Here is a 23,536-nt window from a genome sequence, read left to right as displayed (position 1 = left end):
TTTGGTATCCTTTCTTTTTCGAAATTATAAGATATATTCTAGAGACTTTTGATCTAGTGCATTTTTTGAAGATTGATTAGTGAGTTTTCGTAAGATTAGGCTCAGAAAAAAAAAAAAAATTTCTATACTTTAAAATATTTGGAAATTCCTATATGGCGATAGATTCGTTGTTCGTGTGTCTCCTCGGTTAAAGTACAACAACTTCTTTACCTATGATACAAGACTAATATTAGAATAACTTGAATGCTTTACCTCTTCCACTTGCAATCCAATTTTCTCCTTGTGTATAAAAACAACTTTCCAAAGGAAATGTTTTAATATTTGACATTCCAAAACACACAGAATCAGACAAACATATATAATTTAGGTACGTATATGGTGAATGAGTCCAAGAACAAGTTCAGCATGAAGACTAAGTATGGAGCAGCAGTTGCACCTGTTTTCATCCTTGCTGGTGCATATGTCGCTTGGAACTACATAAATCGTGGTTTATGGAGAAAGAAAGACGATAAAAGTGGTCGAGATATCAGAAAAAAGATCGGTAAAAGCGTTGGAGAACAAAAAGGAGATGATAATGTGAAAAGCTTTGGTAAGGAGGCTTCTTCAGCAAGAGATAAGAAAAGTCTCTCAAGATCTGTTTCAGTGGGGGCTATTCGAGGAGGTAAATTGGCATTGCAGAGATTGCTTGATTTGCACTCATATCGTGCTGATACTTCTTCACTTGCCAATGCTGAGATTGAGTTTGAAGCATTACTTTCCCAGGAACACCCTGACTTTGGGATGCTTCAGGTACAGTTTCATATATAAATCATTTTTTTTCTCTTTCGGGTTGTTCATATATAAACCATACTTTATCTCCCTCTTTGCAGAGAGACATTGTGAAGATGGAAATGAGTGGAAAAGAAGCAAAAGGAGTGGAGATATTAAAGAAAGCACTGGAGAAAGCAAGAAAAGAAGGGAAAGGTCATGAGGCTTATGAGATTGAGATGTTGCTTGTTGAGATGTTGATCTACTTGGTTTGCTCTCTCCATAGTTTCATTTCTCATATACATGATTTTATGCACCATCTATATAATAACTTAGTTCTTTTAATAGGGAAACATGGATGAGGCTAAACGATGTAAGTGTCTAGAAGATGAAGTCATAACAGATGCAAGACGTCCTCTTTACCAGGCAAGTCACATATCTTTAAATTTTCAAATGTGTCTTTCAGTGTTTTGCTTATTGTGTGAAATGTCGTTTTATCTCTCAGACTATAATCCATTACCTTCGAGCTGATCCTATGAAGCAAGTCGAGGAGACATTCAACAAGTTCAAAGAGATTCAAATTAGTCTACAATGGCCTGGAAGCTCAGAAGAATGTGAGATTGAACAAATCACATTCGATGAGTTCAAGAAAGTGATGGAGTCTCTCAAGCATGAAATCGAAGATGGCAACAAAAGAAGATCGACGTTAATCAAAGATAAAACGACGCAAGCTAGACCTCAATAATTTCAAAAAATGGTTTTATAACCCAAGATTTGATACATAAATAATAATACTCTTGATATAATACATCAAATTAGACCTCCAAAACTCCAAGATATGTGTATTAATATCATGTTTAGCATAGAAAATAATCAAAATACAAGTTGAAGCTTCCACAATGGTTATAAAAACTATCATCCATGCCTTTTTCTTTTCTGCGTTAAGAGACCATAGTTTAGAAAGGCTTATTAAAGTAGATTATTACGGGCTTTTAATGGGCCGAATAGAATTAAAATAGGCCCAAAAAGTCATCGTCGCCAGAAGAATCTGAATTTGCTTTTAATCATCGTCACTGAGAGAACCCTAAACCATTTCCGCGGCGGCGTTACCCCCCCCCCCCCCCCCCCCCCCCCCCAAACCTCCTGAATCAAATGGCGAATCTCCGAGGAGTCCTGCTCAACGTATCTTCCTATTGCCAACGATCTTTCTCTCAATCGCATTTTGCATCTTCGGGGCTGTTATGTCGATCTGTGGTTAAGCATCCGAACAATCTCGGTCAAATCCAAGGTAGGCTCTTCACGACGACGCTTATGAAATCGGGACCGAAGCATAGCGGTACGGAGCAAGGTGTGAAGCGAAACAGTGCGGATCACAGACGTAGATTGCTCGCTGCTAGATTCGAACTGAGGAGAAAGCTATACAAGGCGTTTTGCAAAGATCCGGATCTTCCCAGCGAAATGAGAGATAAGAATCGTTACAAGCTATCGAAATTGCCGAGGAACAGTGCCTTTGCGCGAATCAGAAACCGTTGTGTGTTCACTGGTCGGTCTCGCTCTGTGACTGAGCTGTTTAGGGTTTCTCGAATCGTTTTCCGTGGATTAGCATCTAAAGGTGCTTTGATGGGGATTAAGAAATCGTCTTGGTAGCTGCATTGTGTTACTGATCCAAAAGTAAGTGCTTTTATGAATTCTCCTTTATAGGTAGTTACTTAAGTGATGATGATGAGTGATGTTTCTTTGTTTTAGGGAAGAAGATGACTGTGAAGAAATGGGAGCAAGGAATCAAAGAACTGTTGCGGCTACTAACTTGTGTGTGGTAAATACGATTACCCAAGTAGCTGTTTGTATGATGTTGGAAACATTTTAACGCCATCACAAAACTTAGTTTGCTTGCTTTTTTTCACAAGTGCTGCTCTTTGTTTACGATCTCACTCAGGATTATGAAGTTATTATGCGACTAGTTCTCTTTGAATAAGTGAAACACCATCATATATTGTCAAATCTTATGTTGCTTATCACAAGTGATGCTCTCGCTCTCTTGTGGTGAAGTTATTTTTAGCAATTCTCGATGATTGTCATAGGGTTATGGAAAGTCATAGGGTCATGGTATGGTATGGTATGGAGTTTGATAAACTTGAGAACTTTAGAGCAATTTACATGGGAATATAATTTTGAGGAATTAGGTGATAAACTTGAAAAAAATAGAAGAGGAAACTCACTATACTAAATCTCCAAACAAAGAGTTCATCTTCCCATATTGTATGCTTATGTTTGTGAGTGTGGACAGTGTCTTAGGTTATATGAATCAAAATATTACACAAACCAGTCGCTTTAAAAAGCATGTGAATGACCCTTAAATAGCAATATAGCATTAAGTCTCGAGAAAACAGCAAGAGAAGCGTTTTGATCAACCATCGTATTTAGGGTTCTGAGAGAATCCTTGACTCTCACTTTTACATATGCATCCATGTAATTGTTTATGGATTTGCTTGAGCACCTTTCTGCGAAGAAACAATGTTCCTTTTGGGGAAATTTAATGATAATGTTTATATAACCTATATGAGCACTTGGGTACTTCAGTTTTGTTGCCTCTTGAAACACTCATTAACCATTACATCGAGTGTTTCTGTATCCAAACAACCCTTCCTCAATATCTAAAAGTTATCCTTTTCCTCGATCTATAAAAGATGTTGCAATAATCCCCCTCCACTTGTTCTTTTTGTCTGCACACCTTGCCTGATCTTTTTTTTTTTTGGGTCAAAACCTTGGCCTGATCTAAAGAGTAAAAGACAAGTAACTATTTCTTGCAAAAAAAAAGGAAAGAATAGTGGTTATTGGTCCGTAGTAGGTAAATGAGTAAGAGGGAACCAAAGTAAGCCAGTGTCGTGTAGAGCAATGACCACGACCACCACGCGGTTTGTGGTCAAGAGGGTCCCAAAATGGCTACACTTCTCTATCAATTTTTTTAACATATCCTACAAAATCTCAATGGTTTTGGCTTTGGGTTGGATTAAACAATACAATTATTCCGAATGTAAATTAAAAATAAAGGAACAAAAAGAACAGCTGGAGGGATTTTGTTTAAAAGGACACTATACTTCCTAGCTTCCGCTCACTGACCAAAAAGAACACGCAGAAACACTTTCAACTGTTGACAGAGAAAGAGAGAGAGAGAGATGGTGCTGTACAAGTACAACAACATTAGTTGGAGATCGGTCTCCATGTTAGTGCTTCTACTTGGTCTCTCCATCGTGGCTGCCGCAGACTCCGCCGGAAAAACTTCACCGGTCGAAGACGGTACGCTCTTCACTCACATAATCTCATCACTTTTCTTTTGGTTTTTTTGTTTTTTTGGAGTTATTGGTTAATGCTGCGTGTTGGGTATTACTCAATAGTGTTAATGGATTAACCAAAGCATGATTCTTTTTCTTCTATGGTTATTTGACCTCTGAAACCTAAACCCAGCTTCTCTGTTTCTAGAACAAAGGATTCGATATGGCCTTTTAATTTAGTTCTTCTTTCTAAAAACGGTTTACTTACAGATCTGGATAACACAAAATCTGTATAAGGAATTAAAAAGTTATAACCTTCACTTGGGATTTGTGAGTTAGGTTTTAGGGTAATCTCACTTCTTCTCTGTCAATGGGGTAAAATTCATATCCAATTTCAGCTGTCACAATCAGAAAGAAAACTAAAGTTTGTGGGTCTAATTCGTTTAATTGAAAAAAAGCTGTAGGCCCATCTCCTGTGTAAAGAAATAGACTCTCCTCTCAGCTGATCAGCTCCTCGTTAACTTCAATTCAAGTCTTCAACACTCAAAACTAGTTGGATATTTATCTTAAATTCCTAATTAGAATAGCATTAAGTCATTAACCCATTAAACTATGGTTAATTTTCTCATTTCTTCAAATATAGAAAATAGATTAAGAAAAAAAAGAAAGAAACGGTTCCCGCCATGTGCCATCTTTTGTTGTTTGTCTGTTTAGTAGTACTAATTTTCTTGAACAAAGACCATATAACCAAAATGCATTGCCCTTTGTTTGACTAAAATAAAATAAGTATAAGCAACATTTGTTTACCTTCCCTGAGGAAAAGGGTACTTGTAACTGTAGACACAAGACCACATATTCTATTCTAGTCATATGAATGTTGAGAGAGACCCACACCGATACTTAATGCATGGGTCCGAAATATGAAATGGTTCAATTCTCGTGTCTCCCTTCTTTGCCTTCACTGTTTCTTTTTGTTATACGTCTTTGTCATATTTTATTTTTCTGATACCAATTTCTTAAATTCCGCTATTATTTACGTTTTGTATCAATAGATATTTTTAACTAATTTTTTTTTGTTGTTGTTCAAGGTTTAGTCGTTAACGGCGACTTCGAGACTCCACCGTCGAATGGCTTCCCCGATGACGACGGGATCATCAACGAAGCCTCAGAGATCCCGAGCTGGCGATCTGACGCCACGGTGGAGCTAATCAAATCCGGTCAGAAACAAGGCGGGATGATCCTGATCGTGCCTGAAGGTCGTCACGCTGTTAGGTTGGGAAACGACGCAGAGATCAGCCAAGAACTGACGGTTGAGAAAGGTTCAGTCTACTCCGTTACGTTCAGCGCCGCCCGCACGTGTGCTCAACTAGAGTCGCTGAACGTTTCGGTGGCTTCTTCCGATGAACCGATGGCGTCGCAGACCATTGACTTGCAAACTTTGTACAGCGTTCAAGGTTGGGATCCATATGCATGGGCGTTTGAAGCGGTTGTGGATCGCGTCAGGTTGGTGTTTAGGAATCCTGACATGGAGGATGATCCTACTTGTGGACCTATCCTTGACGACATTGCCGTTAAGAAGCTCTTCACTCCTATTAAACCAAAAGGTAACGTTTCTATTTTTTCGATACTAAATTTTTATAAATCATACAGTAACATTAGTAAAAACAAATGTAAATTAATGTTGTACTTTTACAGGCAATGCAGTGATTAATGGAGATTTTGAAGAAGGTCCATGGATGTTTAGGAACACGACCGTAGGTGTTCTGCTTCCGACAAGCCTCGACGAAGATATATCGTCGCTTCCTGGATGGACAGTGGAATCGAACAGAGCAGTCCGGTTTATTGACTCGGACCACTTCTCTGTTCCTGAGGGGAAGCGAGCTATAGAGCTTCTGTCGGGGAAAGAAGGCATTATTTCTCAAATGGTTGAGACAAAGGCGAACGCTCTGTATAAGTTGTCTTTCTCATTGGGTCATGCAGGTGACAAGTGCAAGGAACCTTTGGCTGTAATGGCTTTTGCGGGAGATCAAGCACAGAACTTTCATTATATGGCGCAAGCGAACTCGAGTTTCGAAGTATCCGAAGTGAATTTTACGGCGAAAGCTGACCGTACGAGGATCGCTTTCTACAGCGTGTATTACAATACGAGGACGGACGATATGAGTTCCTTGTGTGGACCTGTGATTGATGACGTTAAGGTCTGGTTCTCCGGGTCTAGTAGAATTGGATTTGGTTTTCCGGTTTTTTTCCTTCTTCTCGCATTGGTTCTCATCTAGGTTGTTCCGGTTTAGAAATTGTACTGCTAAGACCGGGATTCCAATGTTGTATGGCTATGTATGTATTGGGTTCAAGCTACTAGATATGACTAAATGAGAAAGTATCTACCTTATATGTCGTTGAGATTAATCAGACTTACCGAAGGGGAAGTCTGCAAAATCGTAGAAACAGAACGCGTACTCACTTGATCCTACCATATCAGTTTAACGACACCGTTGGCAAAATAGGCTAGACAGATTCACCTGTCAGCTAGTTTGCATCTATGCTGTCCATCGAGTTACTTTAACTAAATCTCTTAAATTTAGTATTGATCTTTTCATATTTTTATGTGAGATCGTATAAGACGTTTTACAACAAAACATTTATCTAGGTAAAGCAAAAATATCACATTATGTACCCTGAAAGATGAGTGTATCCGTTTGATTGTTTGAAGACCATCTTCATTCAAACTTCTCAAAAAAAATGTCAGAAAGATATAGATCTAGAAACTTTTGGAAGTCTTAGAGACTGAAAATGTAGAATTCTATTCCACGGAGCTAAATAACGTTCATTGACTTGTACAAATATTATAATACAAATAATTAGGGGAAGAAAGTTATCCAAATGTGTAATTATGATTTTGCTGATTTTTTATTGATCACCTTTCCAAAATGATTCTTCAAAAGTTCAAAACTTCAAAAATTGTATGTTGGAAGAAGCTAAGCTAAGCTGAAGAAAATAGAAAAATCAACATTCAAAAAAAGTCCGAATCACAAGAGAAATTGTAATATGATTCTTTTTGGTCTTTCTTTTCTTTTGATTATGGATTTGATTCTTTTTTCTTCTTTTTGTCAAAAGTGTAATGTTTTTAGATACTTTACCCTGAGGCCAACTAATCAGAAGAAATATCAAAACGTCCTATAGTTATTATTTTACTAGTTTGTAATGGAAAACATTATCGAAAAACTTATTTGTCACACAAAGAAAACATTATCAGCAACTATCAAGCAGTCACGTACACACAATGAAACTGATTTACATAAATAGTCAAACGACGTTGATTCCTCTAGAAGAAAATAAACGGACAAATGAAGAATCTTCTAAGCTAAAAACACGAAGGAAAATAATTCCTAAATATAGTTTTTTGTTTTTACGTCTAATCTTTATAATATGGTTTTATACCATGCATATATTATCTAAACAAAAGTTGCCATGCTATATGAATCATATGATTAAAGAAGGGCTAACCATTAGAATAAGATGTATCTATTTCAAAAAAAAAAGAAAGATGCATCTATTTCTGGTCCTGATGTACACACACTAACAATAATTCGATTAATTTTTTTTAGCTCAAGAAAGGAAATTGGGTAGTGCAAGTGCTTTAGATACGGATCCCAAAGTATGACATGAGAATGTTTGTAGATTTTCTAATATAATAGTGGTATCGTATAGACTGATAGATATTCTAACTAGTCCACAAAAAAGGAAAAAAGGAGAGAAGACGAAGATTCCTCCTGCTGCTGCTATTGCTATTGTAAAATGTAATCTCCTCTAAATTAATAAATGAGTCGTTCAAGTTCTCTCTAATAATCTTATCTATTTAGATAGTTTGTGTTTATCTCAACTAGGTAATTAGTCCACGCCGTGGTTGTATGCATAATAGTTTTGATTATATTTTTAAAATTTTCTTAAACTAAAATATTATTTTATTAATGTATAATCTCAAAAAAATTATACTAATGTATATTCTCAAAAAAATTATACTAATGTATGAATCTCAAAAACGTTTATAGCAATTTCTCAAAATAACACTTCTGTCAACAATTTTTTGGTATGGTTATTTATTATATAAAATTTAAAATATATAAACTTTTTTATAAGTCAAAAAGTAACCAATACTACAAAAAATTATACAAATTGATTAGCTATATTAATATAAATAATAATATAGAAATTTAAACATTTTCTATGAGAGAATCTATGTTTATGATCATGTTTTATAAAGGTAAAACATTGATTTAAAGATTTTTTTTAATGACCATGTAAACATAAGATTGTAGTATAGTAAAACTGAATCAAATAAAATTATCAAAAAATTTAGTAACTACGTATAAAATTATTGTATATAGAATATTCCTCATTTCAAAGTTTAAAGCAATTAAAATAATTAAAAAAATTAAATTTTACCAAAAACATTTTTTCTTGAAAGATAAATATATTATTTGAAGGAATGAATGTAAAATTATTGGGTAGGAGTTACATTTGAGTTAAATGTAGAGTTAAATGAAGTTAAATACCTTTAAAAGTGGGTTAATTATAAATAAATATTTTAATTTATTTTTGACTTTAAAGAAAAGGAATGCCAAGTGGCTCAATCAAAATTTAAACTTACACTTTTTGATTGTTTTGTTGATATAAACTCAACACTCACACATAACATTCCAAATTGAAAATATTACTTTTGAAGTGACAAACTAAATTAGTTTAAAAAAAAAAAATTATATGAACTTCAATTTAAAGATTTTTTAAAACCCCAATAATAACTTCAATCCTTTTGTTTTTTGTTTTGTTTTTCACTCATCAATATAATTTATAGTGCTAGATTTGATACTAATGGTTTCATCTTTAGAGGATTTAATTAGTTAAATGGTACTTTAAAATAATGACTTATAAGATGCTAATCTAAAATAGATAATGAAGATAAACCTTTTAACACAGATTCTCAAATAAACTTGATTTTTTGTTAAAACCAACATATGTGAATTTAAATTTAGCTATGGAAATTTCAAAAATAAATATGAATAGATTAGAAAGGCAAAAAATATAAAAGAAATATTTTATTTTTATATAAATAAAATAAAATTTGAAAACAATGTTAAATTGTTAATTGTATATAATAATTTCTAAATTAAAATATAGAATCAAACTCTTACAACACATATATATAACAACATTTGATATTGGTGAGAGAGGAGGAGAAAATGAGTACTTATAAGATGATAATCCAAATTAGATAATGAAGATGAATCTTTAAATATAAAAACAATGTAAAATATATATATATATATATATATATATATATATATCATGTAGTCTCTAAAATTAAAATTTAGCATTAAAAACAATGTAAAATGGATATATATATATATATATATATATATATCATGTAGTCTCTAAAATTAAAATTTAGCATTAAAAATTCACAATGATATTTCATTTGGTTTTTTGTAACCCATACAACAAAAAAAAAAGAAATTGAAAACATAAAAAAAAAAACTAAAAATGATTTGAGATATTGTGGAAAAAAATGAGATAAGTGGAAGAGAATGTGAAAATGAGAAAGTAAAAAATGCCAATATGAGAGAATGAGGCAATGCTTATTTATATGATAAGAATTGATGAAAGTTACATTTAGACTTATTGGAGTTACAAATATTATTTATTGTGTTTGAATAAAATTGAGTGGTGGAATATGATTAATGAATCATTTATTTTATTTTCAGTTATAATTTTATTTTAATGTATGAATTAAATGTATTGTGTTAATTGGGTCTTAAATATTATTTAAAGCAATTAAACAATTAAAAATCAAATAAAAAAATTAAAAAAAATTAAAAATGTATTAAATGAAAATCAACCAATAAGGAGAGACCAAAACCTTACTTTTATATATATGATTCAAAACATATTAGTTTCGGCCAAACATAATTATATTCATTGTGTTTATCTCACTGTTTGGATATAGAAAAGTATACATGCTATAACAGATATATTACTCTCTTTAAATGTAAACTATTTAAATTGTTTGCTTTTCATGATATGCAATCTACCGAGTTAGGGTGAGGACACAACAACAACAGCATAATTAAATAATTTAAGTTTCATATTATAATCAGAATCTCGCTTATTGGCTGTGTACGTGCATTAGAAAAGCTAGACATTTATACATATATTGGACTGGATCATTGGAATAAAAAAATCACTAGAATTGCGCTATACGCAACTTAAGACGTCCTTATACATGAAAAGCTTTAAAATAAGATGTTGTGATGGGCACGCGCATTATACAAAATATTATTTGGACATGATTGAAGCTTAACAAGATAATATATATTTAGAACATTTCAGAATATGTAAGCAGTTTATCAAAAAGGAATTTTAACTAACCGGCTAACCGCAAAGCGTTATTATCATAGACTATTTCAACTTTGATTTGTTAATGATCTTTTTATGATTTAGAGGAAATCAGGTTGATAGGTATGAGCTTGTGCCCAAACTATTCCTTTTAAGGTCAAAGAGCTGTTAACAAACAATTCATTTTGGGAGTTGAAAACCAAAGTCATCTATTGAGATAACATCAAAATGTATCCAAGGAACAGTATCTATTTGACAGTGATGTCTTAGAATCGTCAAGTCAACATACTCACAAATTTTCAATTACATAAATTTTCTCGTTTTCACTATGTTATACTACAAGAGTCCTCTTTTTACAATGCCGGCTATACTTTTTTTTTTTTTTAATAATGTGCTAGTACTAATTACAACTAACCAACTAATTCGAATTTAATTTCTTTATAAAACTGATCTTCAACAACAGCTCATGGTCAATTCACTATATGCGTCTCTCTCTTTCTATCTTTCACATAGACAAGAAATTCTTCTTGTTCCAATACCATTGCAATTTGAAAACAGCTCCCAAAAACCTTAGAAAATTCTGCAAAACCCACCAAACAAAGAAGGGAACACCAAGAGAGACAAAAAGCAATCATCAAGACAACAAAGCAAAACCCTCTTCTTCTCTTTATTCAATCATTTCCATTTATATACTCAAAAACTCAATCAAATACAGATCAGAACCCATTAAGAGAAGTTTTAACTATTAGAGGAACAATAAAATATGGTTTTCTCTGTTTCTCTATTTGCCTCTCTCGCACCATACGTCGCCTCAGCATTACTTCTCTTCCTTCTCCTTGAGCAACTTTCTTACCTTCTCAAGAAACGCAACCTCCCTGGCCCTCTATTTGTCCCTCCGATCATCGGAAACGTCGTTTCGCTAGTCCGTGACCCTACTTCCTTCTGGGACAAGCAATCCGCCGCTGCGGGCATCTCAGGCCTCTCCGCCAACTACCTCATCGGAAAATTCATTGTCTATATCAAAGACACTGAGCTGTCTCATCAAATCTTCTCAAACGTTCGTCCTGATGCCTTCCACCTTATCGGACATCCTTTTGGAAAGAAGCTCTTCGGTGAACACAACCTCATTTACATGTTCGGTGAAGATCACAAGTCCGTTCGCCGTCAGATCGCTCCTAACTTCACCCCCAAGGCACTCTCGACCTACTCTGCCGTCCAGCAATTAGTTATCATCCGTCATATACAACGATGGGAGGAGAGCACCTCCGGAGGATCTCGTCCGGTGTCGCTGCGGCAACTTGTCCGTGAATTAAACCTCGAGACTTCACAGACGGTTTTCGTTGGAACCTACCTTGACAAGGAAGCCACAAATAGGTTCCGTACTGATTACAATCTGTTCAATCTCGGAGCTATGGCGCTCCCATTCGACCTCCCTGGCTTTGCGTTCAGTGAGGCTCGCCGAGCAGTAACGAGGCTAGTGGAGACGCTCGCCATTTGCGCCCGAAAATCAAAAGTGCGGATGGCTGCAGGAGAAAAACCAACATGCCTAATCGATTTCTGGATGCAGGCCATCGTCGAGGAGAATCCACCGCCGCCGTACTCCGGAGACGAAGATATCGGCAGTTTGCTCTTTGACTTTCTCTTTGCCGCGCAAGACGCATCCACGTCATCACTACTATGGGCAGTGACGCTTCTTGAGTCGGAGCCGGAAGTGCTGAACAGAGTAAGAGAGGAAGTGGCCAAGATCTGGTCGCCTGAGTCCAACGCGTTGATCACCGTCGATCAGCTCGCGGAGATGAAATACACGCGCTCCGTGGCTCGTGAGGTTGTGAGATACAGACCTCCGGCAACTATGGTCCCGCACGTCGCTGCCACAGACTTCCCTCTCACGGAATCGTACACTATTCCAAAAGGAGCAGTTGTCTTACCTTCTGTTTTTGACTCTTCCTTTCAAGGGTTTACTGAACCGGACCGGTTCGACCCCGACCGGTTTAGCGAGACAAGGCAAGAGGACCAGGTGTTCAAACGCAACTTCCTAGCTTTTGGATGGGGGCCTCACCAATGCGTGGGGCAGCGTTACGCGTTGAACCATTTGGTACTCTTCATAGCAATGTTCTCGTCTTTGTTTGATTTCAAGAGGCTTAGATCGGACGGCTGCGATGACATCGTGTACTGCCCCACGATATCGCCCAAGGATGGGTGCACGGTGTTCATGTCTAGGCGCGTCGCAAAGTATCCCAACCTCTCGTTAATCTGAGTTTGATTTTTCTTTAAAAATTTATTGGTGGTGTGTTGTCTATTATCTATTGCTATGTGTCTCTCGAAGTGAGAAGACATGTCATTTGTTTTACTTCAACCTTGTCATCACCATATCTGTGTTGTCTTTTTTTTTTACTTCTTCTTTTATTTGTTTCAGTGAATCAGTGATGTTATAATTTCATATATATATATTTAGTATACTACTCGTTAATATCTCTCTCTTTCTTTTGAATTTTTCGCACTTATGTATTCGATCACTCCAGTTATATATCGAATTAATTAGAAAGGAAGGCACTTTCTCACAAAATAATTTGACAAGTAAAATTTTTAAAATTTAAATCTTGTTTTTAAAATTTTAAAGTGATAAATTTGAAAATAAAAGTTAGTTGGTGTTATTTGAGAAAATTTTATTAATTTAATTAGCCTATAAAACATTAGTTTTTTTTATCCAATACTTCAAAATCGGGTCCCACATATTGGATTTTTTTTATCATATTCTATCTCTCATTTACTCTAAAACTGTGAGTCTTAGACTACAAATAAAACTTTTTTTTTATGGTCATGAATATATTAATTTTTTTATTTATTTTTATTTTATACTCTGTCTCACGAACTCTCTATCTAACAAAAAAAATTGCATATTCTTCAAATTTCTAACAAAAAATACGTGCTTTTCCAATTACTTTTAAAAAGTATCTAATACACTAATGAATTATATATATTCACGGAAGAATATAGTATCCGAAATAAATAAAAACACCCATTACTTGTGAAGAAGACTACGGTTCCATTATATAGCTACCGTCGTGATACGATCCAATAAGAGGTATATATTGTGATTTTACCACCCCAAATGTCCCTTTCTAACTTATAAAGAAAATATATACAGCCGGGTACTGCGAACGTCGCGATGATTTTTGTTTGCAATATATGTTAGCAATAATGTAGTGTTTATTTATTTACTTTAAAACAAACTATATCCCCCAACGCTCCTACTGACAACAAAATTAATTAGGCTACATCTGGCCGACAGTTTTTTGTTTTTTGGTCGTCAAACAAACAAAAAAACGTATAGATTAAATGTGTATGCAGCAACACGTGCAAAGCGTGACCAATCGAGTGGAGATAAATCCATCACCATATCACAAATGAATATGGTGACGGTATAACCAGGATGTAATAGTAATATATCAATATCATAATATTTTATATGGTTGATATATGAAAAATCTAAATGACAAATCTCACATGCTTCATATAGCATCAAAACACTCGTTATTCCGTTATTGGTGATTCCGAGTGTTACAAACTTGCACTCGTTTTTTTCTTCTTCTTTACAACACGATATCAGTAATAATGTGTTAACATCCATTTAATGGACGGAAACAAAAATTTGAACTTGACATACATAACGCATGCATGCTTGCATTTTGACGGGATTGACACGAGAGCATAGAGCATGATAAGTGTAAATGGGTATCTAAACAAGTGTTTCGTCTCGTCAGATACGTTTTTTTTTTTTTTTTTTTTTTTGTCAACTATCTCGTCAGTTACGTTTCAACTAAAAACTTGCAATTAATAACCGCAGATTCTCCACAATTATTTAGAGCATATACAAAATTATAATATTGAAATATAGAGAGCTTGTGACTGTCTGATCTCATATATGTAATATTACCAAGTTGGTGACACCAATAGTATTTATTTTCACGTATAGACAAATCACCAACTGTTGTAGCAATCATAACTTATATGTAGCCTCTATACACAAAAACTCAAATGCAGAGCAGAAGCCCTTAAGAGAAGCTCTCACAATTAAGTAGAAAACAGACAAAAAGATGGTTCTCTCGGTTTCCATATTTGCCTCTCTGTCACCATACTTTGTCTCTGCGTTACTTCTGTTCCTTCTCATCGAGCAACTCTCTTACCTTGTAAAGAAACGTAACCTCCCTGGCCCTCTATTTGTTCCTCCGATCATCGGAAACGCTGTTTCACTCGTCCGTGACCCGACTTCCTTCTGGTACAAGCAATCCGACACGGCGGGAACTTCCCGTGGCCTCTCTGCCAACTACCTCATAGGAAAATTCATCATCTACATCAGAGACACTGAGCTTTCCCATCAAATCTTCTCCAACGTTCGTCTCGATGCATTTCACCCTCTTGGACATCCTTTTGGCAAACAGCTCTTCGGTGATCACAGCCTCATCTACTTGTTTGGTGAGGATCACAAAACTGTTCGCCGTCACCTTGCTCCTAACTTCACCCCCAAGGCACTCGCAACCTACTCTGATCTCCAACAATTAGTTATGCTCCGTCATCTACGACAGTGGGAGGAAAGTTTCTCCGGTGGATCTAAGCCGGTGTCTATGCGAGATTTTGTCCGTGAACTCAATCTTGAAACTTCTCAAACTGTTTTTGTCGGACCCTACCTTGACAAAGAAGCTAGGAACACGTTCCGTACTGATTATAATCTGTTCAATGTCGGATCAATGGCGCTCCCAATCAACCTCCCTGGCTTCGCGTTCAGAAAAGCTCGCCGGGCGGTGATGAACCTGGAAGAGACACTCGCCTCATGCGCCGGAAAATCCAAAACGAGGATGGCCAAAGGGGAGGAGCCGACATGCTTAATCGATTTTTGGATGCATGCGATTGTCACGGAGATAGAGTCCGGGAATCCGCCGCCGGTTCACTCGGAAGACGAAGCCATCGGCGGTTTGCTCTTCGATTTTCTCTTTGCCGCGCAAGATGCTTCCACGTCATCACTCCTTTGGGCGGTGGCGTTTCTTGAATCGGACCCGGAAGTGTTAAGCAAAGTGAGGGAGGAAGTGGTCAAGATTTGGTCGCCTGAGTCGGGGAAGCTAATCACGGCCGATCAGCTCGCCGAGATGAAGTACACGCGTGCTGTGGCGCGTGAGGTAGTGAGATACAGGCCACCGGCAACTATGGTGCCACACATCGCTACTAATGATTTCCCTCTCACGGAATCGTACACTATCCCAAAAGGTACAATTGTGTTTCCCTCGGTTTTTGACTCCTCGTTTCAAGGGTTTATTGAACCGAACCGGTTCGATCCGGACCGGTTTAGCGAGGCAAGGCAAGAGGATCAGGTGTTCAAACGTAACTATCTAGCTTTTGGATGGGGTGCGCACCAGTGCGTGGGCCAGCGTTACGCGTTGAACCACCTCGTGCTCTTCATAGCAATGTTCTCGTCTTTGTTTGATTTCAAGAGGCTTCTATCGGACGGCTGCGATGACATCATATACTGCCCCACGATATCGCCAAAGGACGGATGCACGGTGTTCTTGTCTAAGCGAGTCACAACGTAATGATTCAAGTTTTAAAAATAATTATTGGTGATCAAGAGTCAAGTGTGATTTTTTTTTTTAAATGTTCGTGATCGTGATGTCTGATATTCTCCTGTTGAGCTCCCCTTGAGCGTTAATGTCTTGCTGAATTTGGAAAGGAGAGATGTCGTTGTTGTTGCCATCAAATCTATCATATCTTTGTTTTTCGTTTGTTTGGTCCCAGTGAGGCTATCAAAATGTGTTTCGTGAATGTTATGTCATTGTCGTCTATTTTTCGTTTAAAATAACTAGTGGTACAGAAAACGAAAATTATATGTTCAAAAATTAAACACATCGTCAGTATTATATTGTACATCGTTAAGATGCACAATAGACATAATAATAATATAAAACCCGTGAGCATATAGAAAACATATGTCGAGTTTGATATTACATTTTCTAAACCATATAGAGATAAATTAATAATTTGTTTATTTATTATACTATATCACTACGACAAAATAACATTTGCTGAACGGTAATACTAAACTGTTGATGTAGCGAAGCTCGTAAAAACTGAGAAGATTTCCAAACTTACAAAGAATATACATATATATGAAGAAGATTTTTTAAAAATTCTATTAATGCTTTCTTGTCAAACAATTATGATATAATTATGCTCGTACTGGTTGACCGCAATTGATTAAACAGTACGTTTCAAATCATGTATCCAATTTTGTCATCGACAGTCTTCATTAGTGGCGGCATGTCTTAATTAGTTGAGCAATGATTAAATGCCGGACCAACAAAAATAGTGACCTGAATCAAGAAATTTTTTGTGGTCCTCTTTCTATATAGTCTTAATGAAGAGTTTTTGTTTTGTTTTCTTTGGACTTGGTATGATTTAGACTCAAACTTGTAACCGTGAATTAAAGAGCCTTGGGAAGGAACCTTAGAAATGTAACTGAGAGAGGCCATATTCTTCATACAAAACTTGTCACCGAGCATACCACCAACAAAATGTTGAAGCATAAATTATGTTTTTGTAACACACAGCAAAATACAATACATGTAACGTGATATCCAGTTTAAGGGGGAAAAAATAAATAAGAAGAGGAATACCAAATTTCGGATGGGTTAAGTACAGACATGATGGGCCAAAATTGTCAGCCCATTGGGCTTAATGATTTCAGTAAGTATTAGGGTTTTTGCAGATGCTTGCTCTCATTTATAAACTACAAGAACCCTAGCCGCTTTCATTTGGTTGAGAGAGGTTTCTACAGCTCGAGACGAGGAAAAATGGGTCTTTTCAGGGTAAGCTCTTTCTTTCGATCCCTTCTTGATTTAGAATGTCACCCACCATTTTCTCTTCCTCGAAGGATCTGTTTGATCTAAGTTCTTGTCTTTTTCCCCTTTTGCAGTTTCACCAGTACCAGGTTGTCGGAAGAGCTCTCCCGACTGAGAAGGATGTGCAGCCTAAGATTTACCGGATGAAGCTCTGGGCCACTAACGAGGTCCGTGCTAAGTCCAAGTTTTGGTATTTCTTGAGGAAGCTGAAGAAGGTCAAGAAGAGCAATGGTCAGATGCTCGCCATCAACGAGGTAACTTACTCTCTCGTCGCTGAAATGATAAGGATCTCATAGCTATTGTTATACCTCACTGTGTTTGAAACGTATAGAGTTGATTACTTTGTCCGGATTAGAACACTAGGGTTTTGATTTATCTAGTCGTTTAGGTTTCGTTTCAATCCTTGCATTTGTGTCTTTGTTTCACCTGGCAAGTTTTACAATGCTTGAGCTTCTGAACAATCAAATAGCCTGATTCCTGAGTCGGATTTGGATTCTTGTTTATTATGTTCAGTTTATATTGTCTTGAGAGGACTTAGATTCTCTAAAGTCTCTTCCTTTTTGGACTTGCAACTTAAAACAATGTTATGTTTTCTGATGGATTTTAATAGTTTTATTTCCCCATCTTCCTCCTTTTGACTGATGTGAGCTGTAACCAAATTGTTTGCACAGATCTATGAGAAGAACCCGACAACAATCAAGAACTTCGGTATCTGGTTGAGGTACCAGAGCAGAACTGGATACCACAACATGTACAAGGAGTACCGTGACACCACTCTCAACGGAGCTGTGGAACAGATGTACACCGAGATGGCTTCCCGTCACCGTGTCAGATTCCCTTGCATCCAGATCATTAAGACAGCCACTGTCCCCGCCAAGCTGTGCAAGAGAGAGAGCACCAAACAGTTCCACAACAGCAAGATCAAGTTCCCATTGGTGTTCCGCAAGGTTAGACCACCAAGCAGGAAGCTGAAGACGACTTACAAGGCCAACAAGCCCAACTTGTTCATGTAGAAGCGTCTCAGATTGACTCTTTTTTGGGTTGGAATCGATGTTGAAGTTATGCTCTTTGTCGTTTTGGTTTTGTTTCTCGGATATTTTTGTTTATCAACAATATGTTAGGCGTACTCATGAAACTCTCAACTCGACTTTGTCTGGATTTTATGGTTCTTGTTTTTTTGCTTATGAAATATCCTTGTTCCTTAATTCCTCTGTTGTGTCCTCTTTACTCTTGAAACTACAACTTAAGTCCTATAAAGCAAAAGATTTTTTGAGTTCTTGGTACTGTGATACAGAATTGTAAAATTAGTATCAGAATACGTATAAATACAATTCCATTGATGTGTAAAACGTTACGTTTATGTAACCGACAGAGATAAACATCACCTTTCAATTTTGGAGTTTGGATAGAATTAGAAAGATTCTTACTTTTTTTTCTTTTCCTTTTGCCTCTCGTGTGAGTGAGTCAATTCAGTCTAAGTCAACACAGTAACCACAAGAAGATTTCAAGTCTCTCGGCAATGGCGTCACACGAGCACCATCATCATCACAATCATGAGCAAGGCCACGAGTTCGTGTTTTTCATTGATTTTATCTGTAAAGTTTTGATCTTTCCTGTGTGTTTATCATCCACTAAACTGTTTATATACTTCTGTTCAGTAGCAAATCGGACGGCGGCGATGGGAAGACGTCGTGGGTGGGTAAGGACGGAAGGGTGTTCCATAGCCACGATGGGCTTGCGCCGCACTCACACGAACCAATCTACTCTCCTGGTTACTTCAGTCGCCGAGCTCCTCCTCTTAACGACCGTAACTTCTCTGAGAGAGCTTTCACCGTCGGTATTGGCGGGCCCGTTGGCACTGGGTAATGTTTTCAAATTGACTGCTTGATTATGTGATTTGGTATCATAACAAATAACAATCTATGTGTTAAACCATTGGATCTATGATATTGTTTTTAGATGGGATTCAGTGTTTTTGTTCACAAATTTGTCAGGTTTTGCACAAAAGTGTCAGCCTTTTTGTCTAAATGTTTGGTTTTGTTTACTCAGGAAGACGGCACTGATGCTTGCTCTTTGTAGATTCTTGAGGGACAAATATAGTCTTGCTGCTGTGAGTATTACTATCAGCTGCAAATCTTCTGATTTCTTAGTGAGATTGTTTCCTTGATCTCAAAAGAAGTTGTTGATCTTGTGAATGGTGTAGGTGACAAATGATATATTTACGAAAGAGGATGGTGAGTTTCTGGTGAAGAACGGAGCTCTTCCTGAGGAAAGGATTAGAGCTGTTGAAACCGGTGGATGCCCACACGCTGCCATCCGTGAAGATATCAGTATCAATTTGGGTCCTCTTGAGGAGTTATCTAACTTATTCAAAGCTGATTTGCTTCTTTGTGAATCCGGTGGAGGTGAGGTTTCAGTTCTTGATATTTTATTTGTTCCTCATATAAGTTTCCGTATCTCAAAAGATCCGATGAGATTAAATAGGATTAGTGTTGTCTTTGCAGATAATTTAGCTGCTAATTTCAGCAGAGAACTTGCTGACTATATCATTTACATCATCGATGTATCGGCTGGTGATAAAATACCCCGTAAAGGTGGCCCTGGAATCACTCAAGCTGATCTTCTGGTGCACTTATGCTGCTTCAACTCTTAAAACTTACATACTTGTTTGAAGTCAATAGTATTGTGAAAGAATCTCTTGTTGATTTTTCCAACTGCAGGTGATAAACAAGACAGACCTTGCAGTAGCTGTTGGAGCTGACTTATCTGTTATGGAAAGGGATGCGCTACGCATGCGTGATGGAGGGCCATTTGTCTTTGCTCAGGTTAGCCATCTTCAGAGATAAGTTTTATCACTTATATAATCAGTAACCTTAGTTCTTACAAAGGAGTCTTCACGGGAACATTTCCAGGTGAAGCATGGGCTTGGGGTCGAGGAAATCGTGAACCATGTCATGCACTCATGGGAACATGCAACCGGGAAGAAGCGCCAGTGATGGATTCTTAGGACCCAAAATGGATAAGAGATAAATCTGAATGGAACACTCTCAATTTGTCTTGAACTCAGTTTATGCGCAATTGTATTTGTTTGTTGTACTCGAGACATAAGAGAAATAAAGGTTTTGAGCATGAGACTCATTACATAGTGTGATTGATTTGTATTCTAGTTAACGTCCTTTAACAGAGGCAAATAGATCTTTATAGGAACGTTTTGGAGCTTCAGCACGAGCAACTATCTCCACAACCTTGAAAGATGATTCCTCGTTAAGCAAAGCTTCCACAGCAACTTCTGCGACCAGGTCTCTGGATATGCTCCCTTCATACATAGTATCCTACAAAAATCAAAGGTCAGATCTCCATCAGTTATATAGCACAACAACAAATGAAACAAAGATCAAAGGCTGTGTTTTACCTCTGGCTCCATGACAACATTTCCAGTTGGAGGATCGTTTTTAAGACCACCGGGCCTTACTATAGTATAGTTGATGCCAGAGCTTCTGATATACTTCTCAGCTTGAAGCTTAGCGACCAGAGTTAGTCCAAAGAGGTTGAGGAATATGTAAGCAGGGTTCAGTATCTGTCCCATTGCAGCTCCATTCACCAAGATTGAGCTTATAAGAACAAACCTTTCCACTCCTTGTTTACGGCAAGCATCCACAAGATTCACTGTCCCGAAGTTATCGACTTTCCAAGGAGTGAATATATCAAACCCGGGACGAAACCCTGTGGCACAAATCACAGCCTGAGAATCATCACCTATAGCTTCAGCTAGCTTCACAGGACCTTCTGTCACGTCTGCTCTAACCTAGAAGAGAAATCACAAAGCAGTTGTGTGAGAGACTTGACAGCAAGAAAACGTCGGATTAAGAAACCAAGAACATACGATCTGAAGAGAAGGGTCCTCTTTGAAAGATGTTTTAGCCTTCTCTACGTCACGAACACCAGCTTTGACGGCAAAGCCACGGGACAACAACTGCTCCACAATCCTCTTCCCGGTATTTCCAGTAGCTCCGGCGACAAACACTTTCTTTGTCTTAGCTTCTTCTTTACTTGCTTCACCTCTTTCCATCTGAGACATACATAAGCAAAGCCAATTACAGAATTAAGCCAATTACAGAATTGTGGATATCTAAATTACCGTATCCTCATCAACCATATACAAAGATTCTAGCAAATGCATAGAGAATGAGACGGAATTGAAAAAAAAAACAAACCTTGATGGAAGTGAAGGAACGAAAAGAGTTGTTCTTGGTGAAGAAGCGAGAAGACTGAGTGAAGAAGACAGCTGATGAATGTCTGAGAAGCAAAGATGTTGCCATCGAATGTGTTGTCCTCCCCACCACAAACGTTAACTTTGTTAAATTGTGAAATTTTTATTCTTTGCTTTTTTTTGTTGATTAGATTAGGCCACATGGCATATTTGCCACATACACAATTACGGAAAGCCCCCTCCCCCCCCCCCCAACCCAAGAGGCAGCGAAGCGAACGTTCGATTCCGAGACAGTGGCGAGAAAGAGAAAGAGAGAGAAAATGACTAAGAAAGCTCCCAATTCAGGGTTATCGCGGCCTTTGTCTCCGTCGTGCAGCGGAGGCTCTAATCGGTAAGTTTTGTGTATGGGGTAGGTATAGGTTACATAACAAAGTTTTGGTTTTTACCTGGTTGCTCTGATTTCCTCTGTTTAGGGTTTAAGGGTTCGGCTTAGTCTCTCTGGTGATTACTGATTAAGTGGTTAGGTAGGGAATTTGGATCAAACTGAGACGAAATTTGAGAACTCTATGCTATTCCAACGGAGATGGATGAGAAGAATTAGGGAGAGAGTATGGATGTTAGACTTTTGTTAATTTGCGTTGTGAATTTTGTTTTACAGGAACGCAGAGTTAGCTGTGAAGTCAAGTGAAAATGTGAGAAGGTCTACAAGATTGAGACTTCAGCCGTTGAGAAAGCCAAATATAAGCCAGAAGAAGAAACCTGTTAAACTTCGTTCTAAGATGCCTAAGAAACCTCCCACTGCTTTCTTTTATTTCTTGTAGGTACTCATATGATTGCAAATTGTTGTCTATTAGATTTTAATCTCAGCTGAACTTCCAGGCAGTCCTGTCTTAAAGGGAAGTTTGTCTGTGCATTTTGCCATTGGTCTTTAGGATGAGATTACTTGTGTTGTTGTTATGTGTTACTTTTAGAAAACATACAAAGAAACACCTTTTGTATTCATTTTCCTCATACTGCGTTATCTTTTTTGGTTCCGTAGGGAGGATTTCCGGAAGCAATATCAAGAGCAGAATCCGGAGGTCAAGTCCATGCATGAGGTTGTAAAGAATTACTTTCTTGTATTCAAAAGTAAAAAATTGTGATGATAATATTCACTTTGGTTCGGTTGCTGACTCTGTTATAATCTTTATTCTATTCAGATTGGGAAGTCATGTGGAGAGAAATGGAAATCAATGATATACGAGGTAACATGGGTTTTGATCTTGTGTCCCAGTTACTTTATTGTCTCTTGGAGTTTGCCAACATACTTAGCTCTCTGTCATCTTCAAAGAGTTTCCTCAATAACATTTGTTTGAATGATATGTGAATGCATGGAAATGGAATCTGAAATACTGTGAGGATAAGTAATGATTTACATGTTAGAGGTTTAGATATGCTTCTGATCTGGGTCGGCTGTTGCCATATTGCAATTCACACTCTGTAGTTTTCTTCTTCTTTTGGCGAACAATATCAATATCTCATTCTTTTTCTTCTTGCTACTCGAATGATGTTTTGCTGGTGAGACCTCGTTCGAAGTTTCTTATTCCTAGATTGTTTGTTCCTCTACTGTTTTGTAGGAAAAGGTAAAGTATTATGATATAGCCACTGTGAAGAGGGAAGAGTTTCACAGAGAAATGACAGAATATAACAAGAGAATGGTACCCATGATTCATTTATTCTTATGTGTTTGGTTAATATTTATTCACCTCAGTATCCCACTGATGCGGTGGTCAAACATCAGACTGAGCTTTTCATTTTACTGTTTATTTATGCAGGAATTAGGTGAACACGATGAATCAGAGACTGACTCAGATTATTCTTAATAGATTACCTTTTAGTTATTAGAAAACATTGTTCTAAGCCTTCTAGGATGGGTTTGTATATTTGACATTTAGAAGTTTCTGTTTCGTTGAGATCATTCCCTGATACTCATTCTTCTGTGGACTACACTTGGAGATCAATGAATACTAACCTGTTTCTTGAAAAAG

General features: G+C 37.1%; 9 protein-coding genes and 1 pseudogene across 12 annotated transcripts in view; 9 read left to right on the top strand and 1 right to left on the bottom strand.

Annotated features, from left to right (window-relative positions):
• The first annotated feature begins 74 nt into the window (after positions 1 to 74).
• On the top strand, positions 75 to 2,748 carry LOC104781845 (uncharacterized). Its single transcript, XM_010506613.3, has 5 exons — positions 75 to 789; positions 870 to 1,016; positions 1,096 to 1,173; positions 1,253 to 2,418; positions 2,494 to 2,748. The coding sequence occupies exons 1-4, from the start codon at positions 376 to 378 to the stop codon at positions 1,490 to 1,492; spliced, it is 879 nt and encodes a 292-aa protein (XP_010504915.1). The 5' UTR covers positions 75 to 375; the 3' UTR covers positions 1,493 to 2,418; positions 2,494 to 2,748.
• LOC109132701 (small ribosomal subunit protein uS14m) lies at positions 1,900 to 2,748 on the top strand. Its single transcript, XM_019244889.2, has 2 exons — positions 1,900 to 2,418; positions 2,494 to 2,748. The coding sequence occupies exon 1, from the start codon at positions 1,900 to 1,902 to the stop codon at positions 2,392 to 2,394; it is 495 nt and encodes a 164-aa protein (XP_019100434.1). The 3' UTR covers positions 2,395 to 2,418; positions 2,494 to 2,748.
• A 918-nt stretch (positions 2,749 to 3,666) lies between these two features.
• LOC104781844 (protein DUF642 L-GALACTONO-1,4-LACTONE-RESPONSIVE GENE 2) lies at positions 3,667 to 6,408 on the top strand. 2 transcript variants are annotated; one of them, XM_010506610.3, is made up of 3 exons: positions 3,667 to 4,044; positions 5,108 to 5,623; positions 5,715 to 6,408. In XM_010506610.3, the coding sequence occupies exons 1-3, from the start codon at positions 3,924 to 3,926 to the stop codon at positions 6,293 to 6,295; spliced, it is 1,218 nt and encodes a 405-aa protein (XP_010504912.1). In that variant the 5' UTR covers positions 3,667 to 3,923; the 3' UTR covers positions 6,296 to 6,408. The 2 variants fall into 2 exon arrangements, with proteins under 2 accessions (XP_010504912.1, XP_010504914.1); XM_010506612.3 differs by having other exon boundaries at positions 3,750 to 4,044; positions 5,114 to 5,623.
• A 4,473-nt stretch (positions 6,409 to 10,881) lies between these two features.
• Positions 10,882 to 12,883, top strand: LOC104781843 (cytochrome P450 710A1 pseudogene; annotated as a pseudogene). The gene has a single exon (XR_015597538.1). The product of XR_015597538.1 is annotated as a cytochrome P450 710A1 pseudogene (transcript).
• Positions 12,884 to 14,279: 1,396 nt separating this feature from the next.
• Positions 14,280 to 16,223, top strand: LOC104781842 (cytochrome P450 710A2). Its single transcript, XM_087511565.1, has one exon. The coding sequence runs from the start codon at positions 14,507 to 14,509 to the stop codon at positions 15,992 to 15,994; it is 1,488 nt and encodes a 495-aa protein (XP_087367691.1). The 5' UTR covers positions 14,280 to 14,506; the 3' UTR covers positions 15,995 to 16,223.
• A 689-nt stretch (positions 16,224 to 16,912) lies between these two features.
• LOC104781840 (large ribosomal subunit protein eL20y) lies at positions 16,913 to 18,504 on the top strand. Its single transcript, XM_010506606.3, has 3 exons — positions 16,913 to 17,266; positions 17,374 to 17,553; positions 17,971 to 18,504. The coding sequence occupies exons 1-3, from the start codon at positions 17,252 to 17,254 to the stop codon at positions 18,310 to 18,312; spliced, it is 537 nt and encodes a 178-aa protein (XP_010504908.1). The 5' UTR covers positions 16,913 to 17,251; the 3' UTR covers positions 18,313 to 18,504.
• Positions 18,505 to 18,551: 47 nt separating this feature from the next.
• On the top strand, positions 18,552 to 20,444 carry LOC104781838 (urease accessory protein G-like). Of its 2 annotated transcripts, none has more exons than XM_010506605.3 (7): positions 18,552 to 18,868; positions 18,961 to 19,161; positions 19,349 to 19,409; positions 19,503 to 19,704; positions 19,804 to 19,925; positions 20,020 to 20,124; positions 20,212 to 20,444. In XM_010506605.3, the coding sequence occupies exons 1-7, from the start codon at positions 18,819 to 18,821 to the stop codon at positions 20,293 to 20,295; spliced, it is 825 nt and encodes a 274-aa protein (XP_010504907.1). In that variant the 5' UTR covers positions 18,552 to 18,818; the 3' UTR covers positions 20,296 to 20,444. The 2 variants fall into 2 exon arrangements, with proteins under 2 accessions (XP_010504907.1, XP_010504906.1); XM_010506604.3 differs by having other exon boundaries at positions 18,554 to 18,868; positions 18,958 to 19,161.
• Positions 20,351 to 21,876, bottom strand: LOC104781839 (uncharacterized protein At2g34460, chloroplastic-like). Its single transcript, XM_087511570.1, has 4 exons — positions 21,514 to 21,876; positions 21,183 to 21,368; positions 20,712 to 21,104; positions 20,351 to 20,631 (listed from the first exon to the last, which is right to left on the bottom strand). Exons 1-4 carry the CDS (start codon positions 21,616 to 21,618, stop codon positions 20,467 to 20,469), a joined length of 849 nt encoding a protein of 282 aa, XP_087367696.1. The 5' UTR covers positions 21,619 to 21,876; the 3' UTR covers positions 20,351 to 20,466.
• Positions 21,771 to 23,535, top strand: LOC104781835 (high mobility group B protein 14-like). The gene is made up of 6 exons (XM_010506601.2): positions 21,771 to 21,900; positions 22,168 to 22,326; positions 22,549 to 22,606; positions 22,709 to 22,753; positions 23,126 to 23,206; positions 23,324 to 23,535. The coding sequence occupies exons 1-6, from the start codon at positions 21,830 to 21,832 to the stop codon at positions 23,369 to 23,371; spliced, it is 462 nt and encodes a 153-aa protein (XP_010504903.1). The 5' UTR covers positions 21,771 to 21,829; the 3' UTR covers positions 23,372 to 23,535.
• LOC104781816 (polyamine oxidase 3) overlaps positions 22,770 to 23,536 on the top strand; it is a 60,806-nt gene continuing 60,039 nt past the window's right edge. Inside the window, exon 1 of the mRNA XM_010506581.3 lies at positions 22,770 to 22,806. The gene's annotated coding sequence lies outside the window, so the exon portion shown is untranslated. The remainder of the gene's footprint in view (positions 22,807 to 23,536) is intronic.

The sequence above is a fragment of the Camelina sativa genome, chromosome 4, assembly GCF_030686135.1.
Source record: "Camelina sativa cultivar CO46 ecotype springtype chromosome 4, ASM3068613v1".
NCBI lineage: Eukaryota > Viridiplantae > Streptophyta > Magnoliopsida > Brassicales > Brassicaceae > Camelina > Camelina sativa.
This window is presented reverse-complemented; position numbering and strand designations above follow the sequence as displayed.

What these genes read in the sequence shown, in the direction of transcription:
- LOC104781840 (XM_010506606.3), top strand. An exon ending in AGATGCTCGCCATCAACGAG is followed by an intron (nt 17,554 to 17,970) that starts GTAACTTACTCT and finishes TTGTTTGCACAG; the next exon opens with ATCTATGAGAAGAACCCGAC.
- LOC104781839 (XM_087511570.1), bottom strand. Translation starts at nt 21,618, where the DNA reads ATGGCAACATCTTTGCTTCTCAGACATTCATCAGCTGTCTTCTTCACT. An exon ending in AGGACCCTTCTCTTCAGATC is followed by an intron (nt 21,105 to 21,182) that starts GTATGTTCTTGG and finishes TTTCTCTTCTAG; the next exon opens with GTTAGAGCAGACGTGACAGA. An exon ending in ATGTTGTCATGGAGCCAGAG is followed by an intron (nt 20,632 to 20,711) that starts GTAAAACACAGC and finishes TGATTTTTGTAG; the next exon opens with GATACTATGTATGAAGGGAG.
- LOC104781844 (XM_010506610.3), top strand. Translation starts at nt 3,924, where the DNA reads ATGGTGCTGTACAAGTACAACAACATTAGTTGGAGATCGGTCTCCATG. An exon ending in AACTTCACCGGTCGAAGACG is followed by an intron (nt 4,045 to 5,107) that starts GTACGCTCTTCA and finishes TTGTTGTTCAAG; the next exon opens with GTTTAGTCGTTAACGGCGAC. An exon ending in CACTCCTATTAAACCAAAAG is followed by an intron (nt 5,624 to 5,714) that starts GTAACGTTTCTA and finishes GTACTTTTACAG; the next exon opens with GCAATGCAGTGATTAATGGA.
- LOC104781845 (XM_010506613.3), top strand. Translation starts at nt 376, where the DNA reads ATGGTGAATGAGTCCAAGAACAAGTTCAGCATGAAGACTAAGTATGGA. An exon ending in CTGACTTTGGGATGCTTCAG is followed by an intron (nt 790 to 869) that starts GTACAGTTTCAT and finishes CCCTCTTTGCAG; the next exon opens with AGAGACATTGTGAAGATGGA. An exon ending in CAAGACGTCCTCTTTACCAG is followed by an intron (nt 1,174 to 1,252) that starts GCAAGTCACATA and finishes TTTATCTCTCAG; the next exon opens with ACTATAATCCATTACCTTCG.
- LOC109132701 (XM_019244889.2), top strand. Translation starts at nt 1,900, where the DNA reads ATGGCGAATCTCCGAGGAGTCCTGCTCAACGTATCTTCCTATTGCCAA.
- LOC104781842 (XM_087511565.1), top strand. Translation starts at nt 14,507, where the DNA reads ATGGTTCTCTCGGTTTCCATATTTGCCTCTCTGTCACCATACTTTGTC.
- LOC104781838 (XM_010506604.3), top strand. Translation starts at nt 18,819, where the DNA reads ATGGCGTCACACGAGCACCATCATCATCACAATCATGAGCAAGGCCAC. An exon ending in GGCGGGCCCGTTGGCACTGG is followed by an intron (nt 19,162 to 19,348) that starts GTAATGTTTTCA and finishes TTGTTTACTCAG; the next exon opens with GAAGACGGCACTGATGCTTG. An exon ending in ACAAATATAGTCTTGCTGCT is followed by an intron (nt 19,410 to 19,502) that starts GTGAGTATTACT and finishes TGAATGGTGTAG; the next exon opens with GTGACAAATGATATATTTAC.
- LOC104781835 (XM_010506601.2), top strand. Translation starts at nt 21,830, where the DNA reads ATGACTAAGAAAGCTCCCAATTCAGGGTTATCGCGGCCTTTGTCTCCG. An exon ending in TGCAGCGGAGGCTCTAATCG is followed by an intron (nt 21,901 to 22,167) that starts GTAAGTTTTGTG and finishes TTTGTTTTACAG; the next exon opens with GAACGCAGAGTTAGCTGTGA. An exon ending in AGGTCAAGTCCATGCATGAG is followed by an intron (nt 22,607 to 22,708) that starts GTTGTAAAGAAT and finishes TATTCTATTCAG; the next exon opens with ATTGGGAAGTCATGTGGAGA.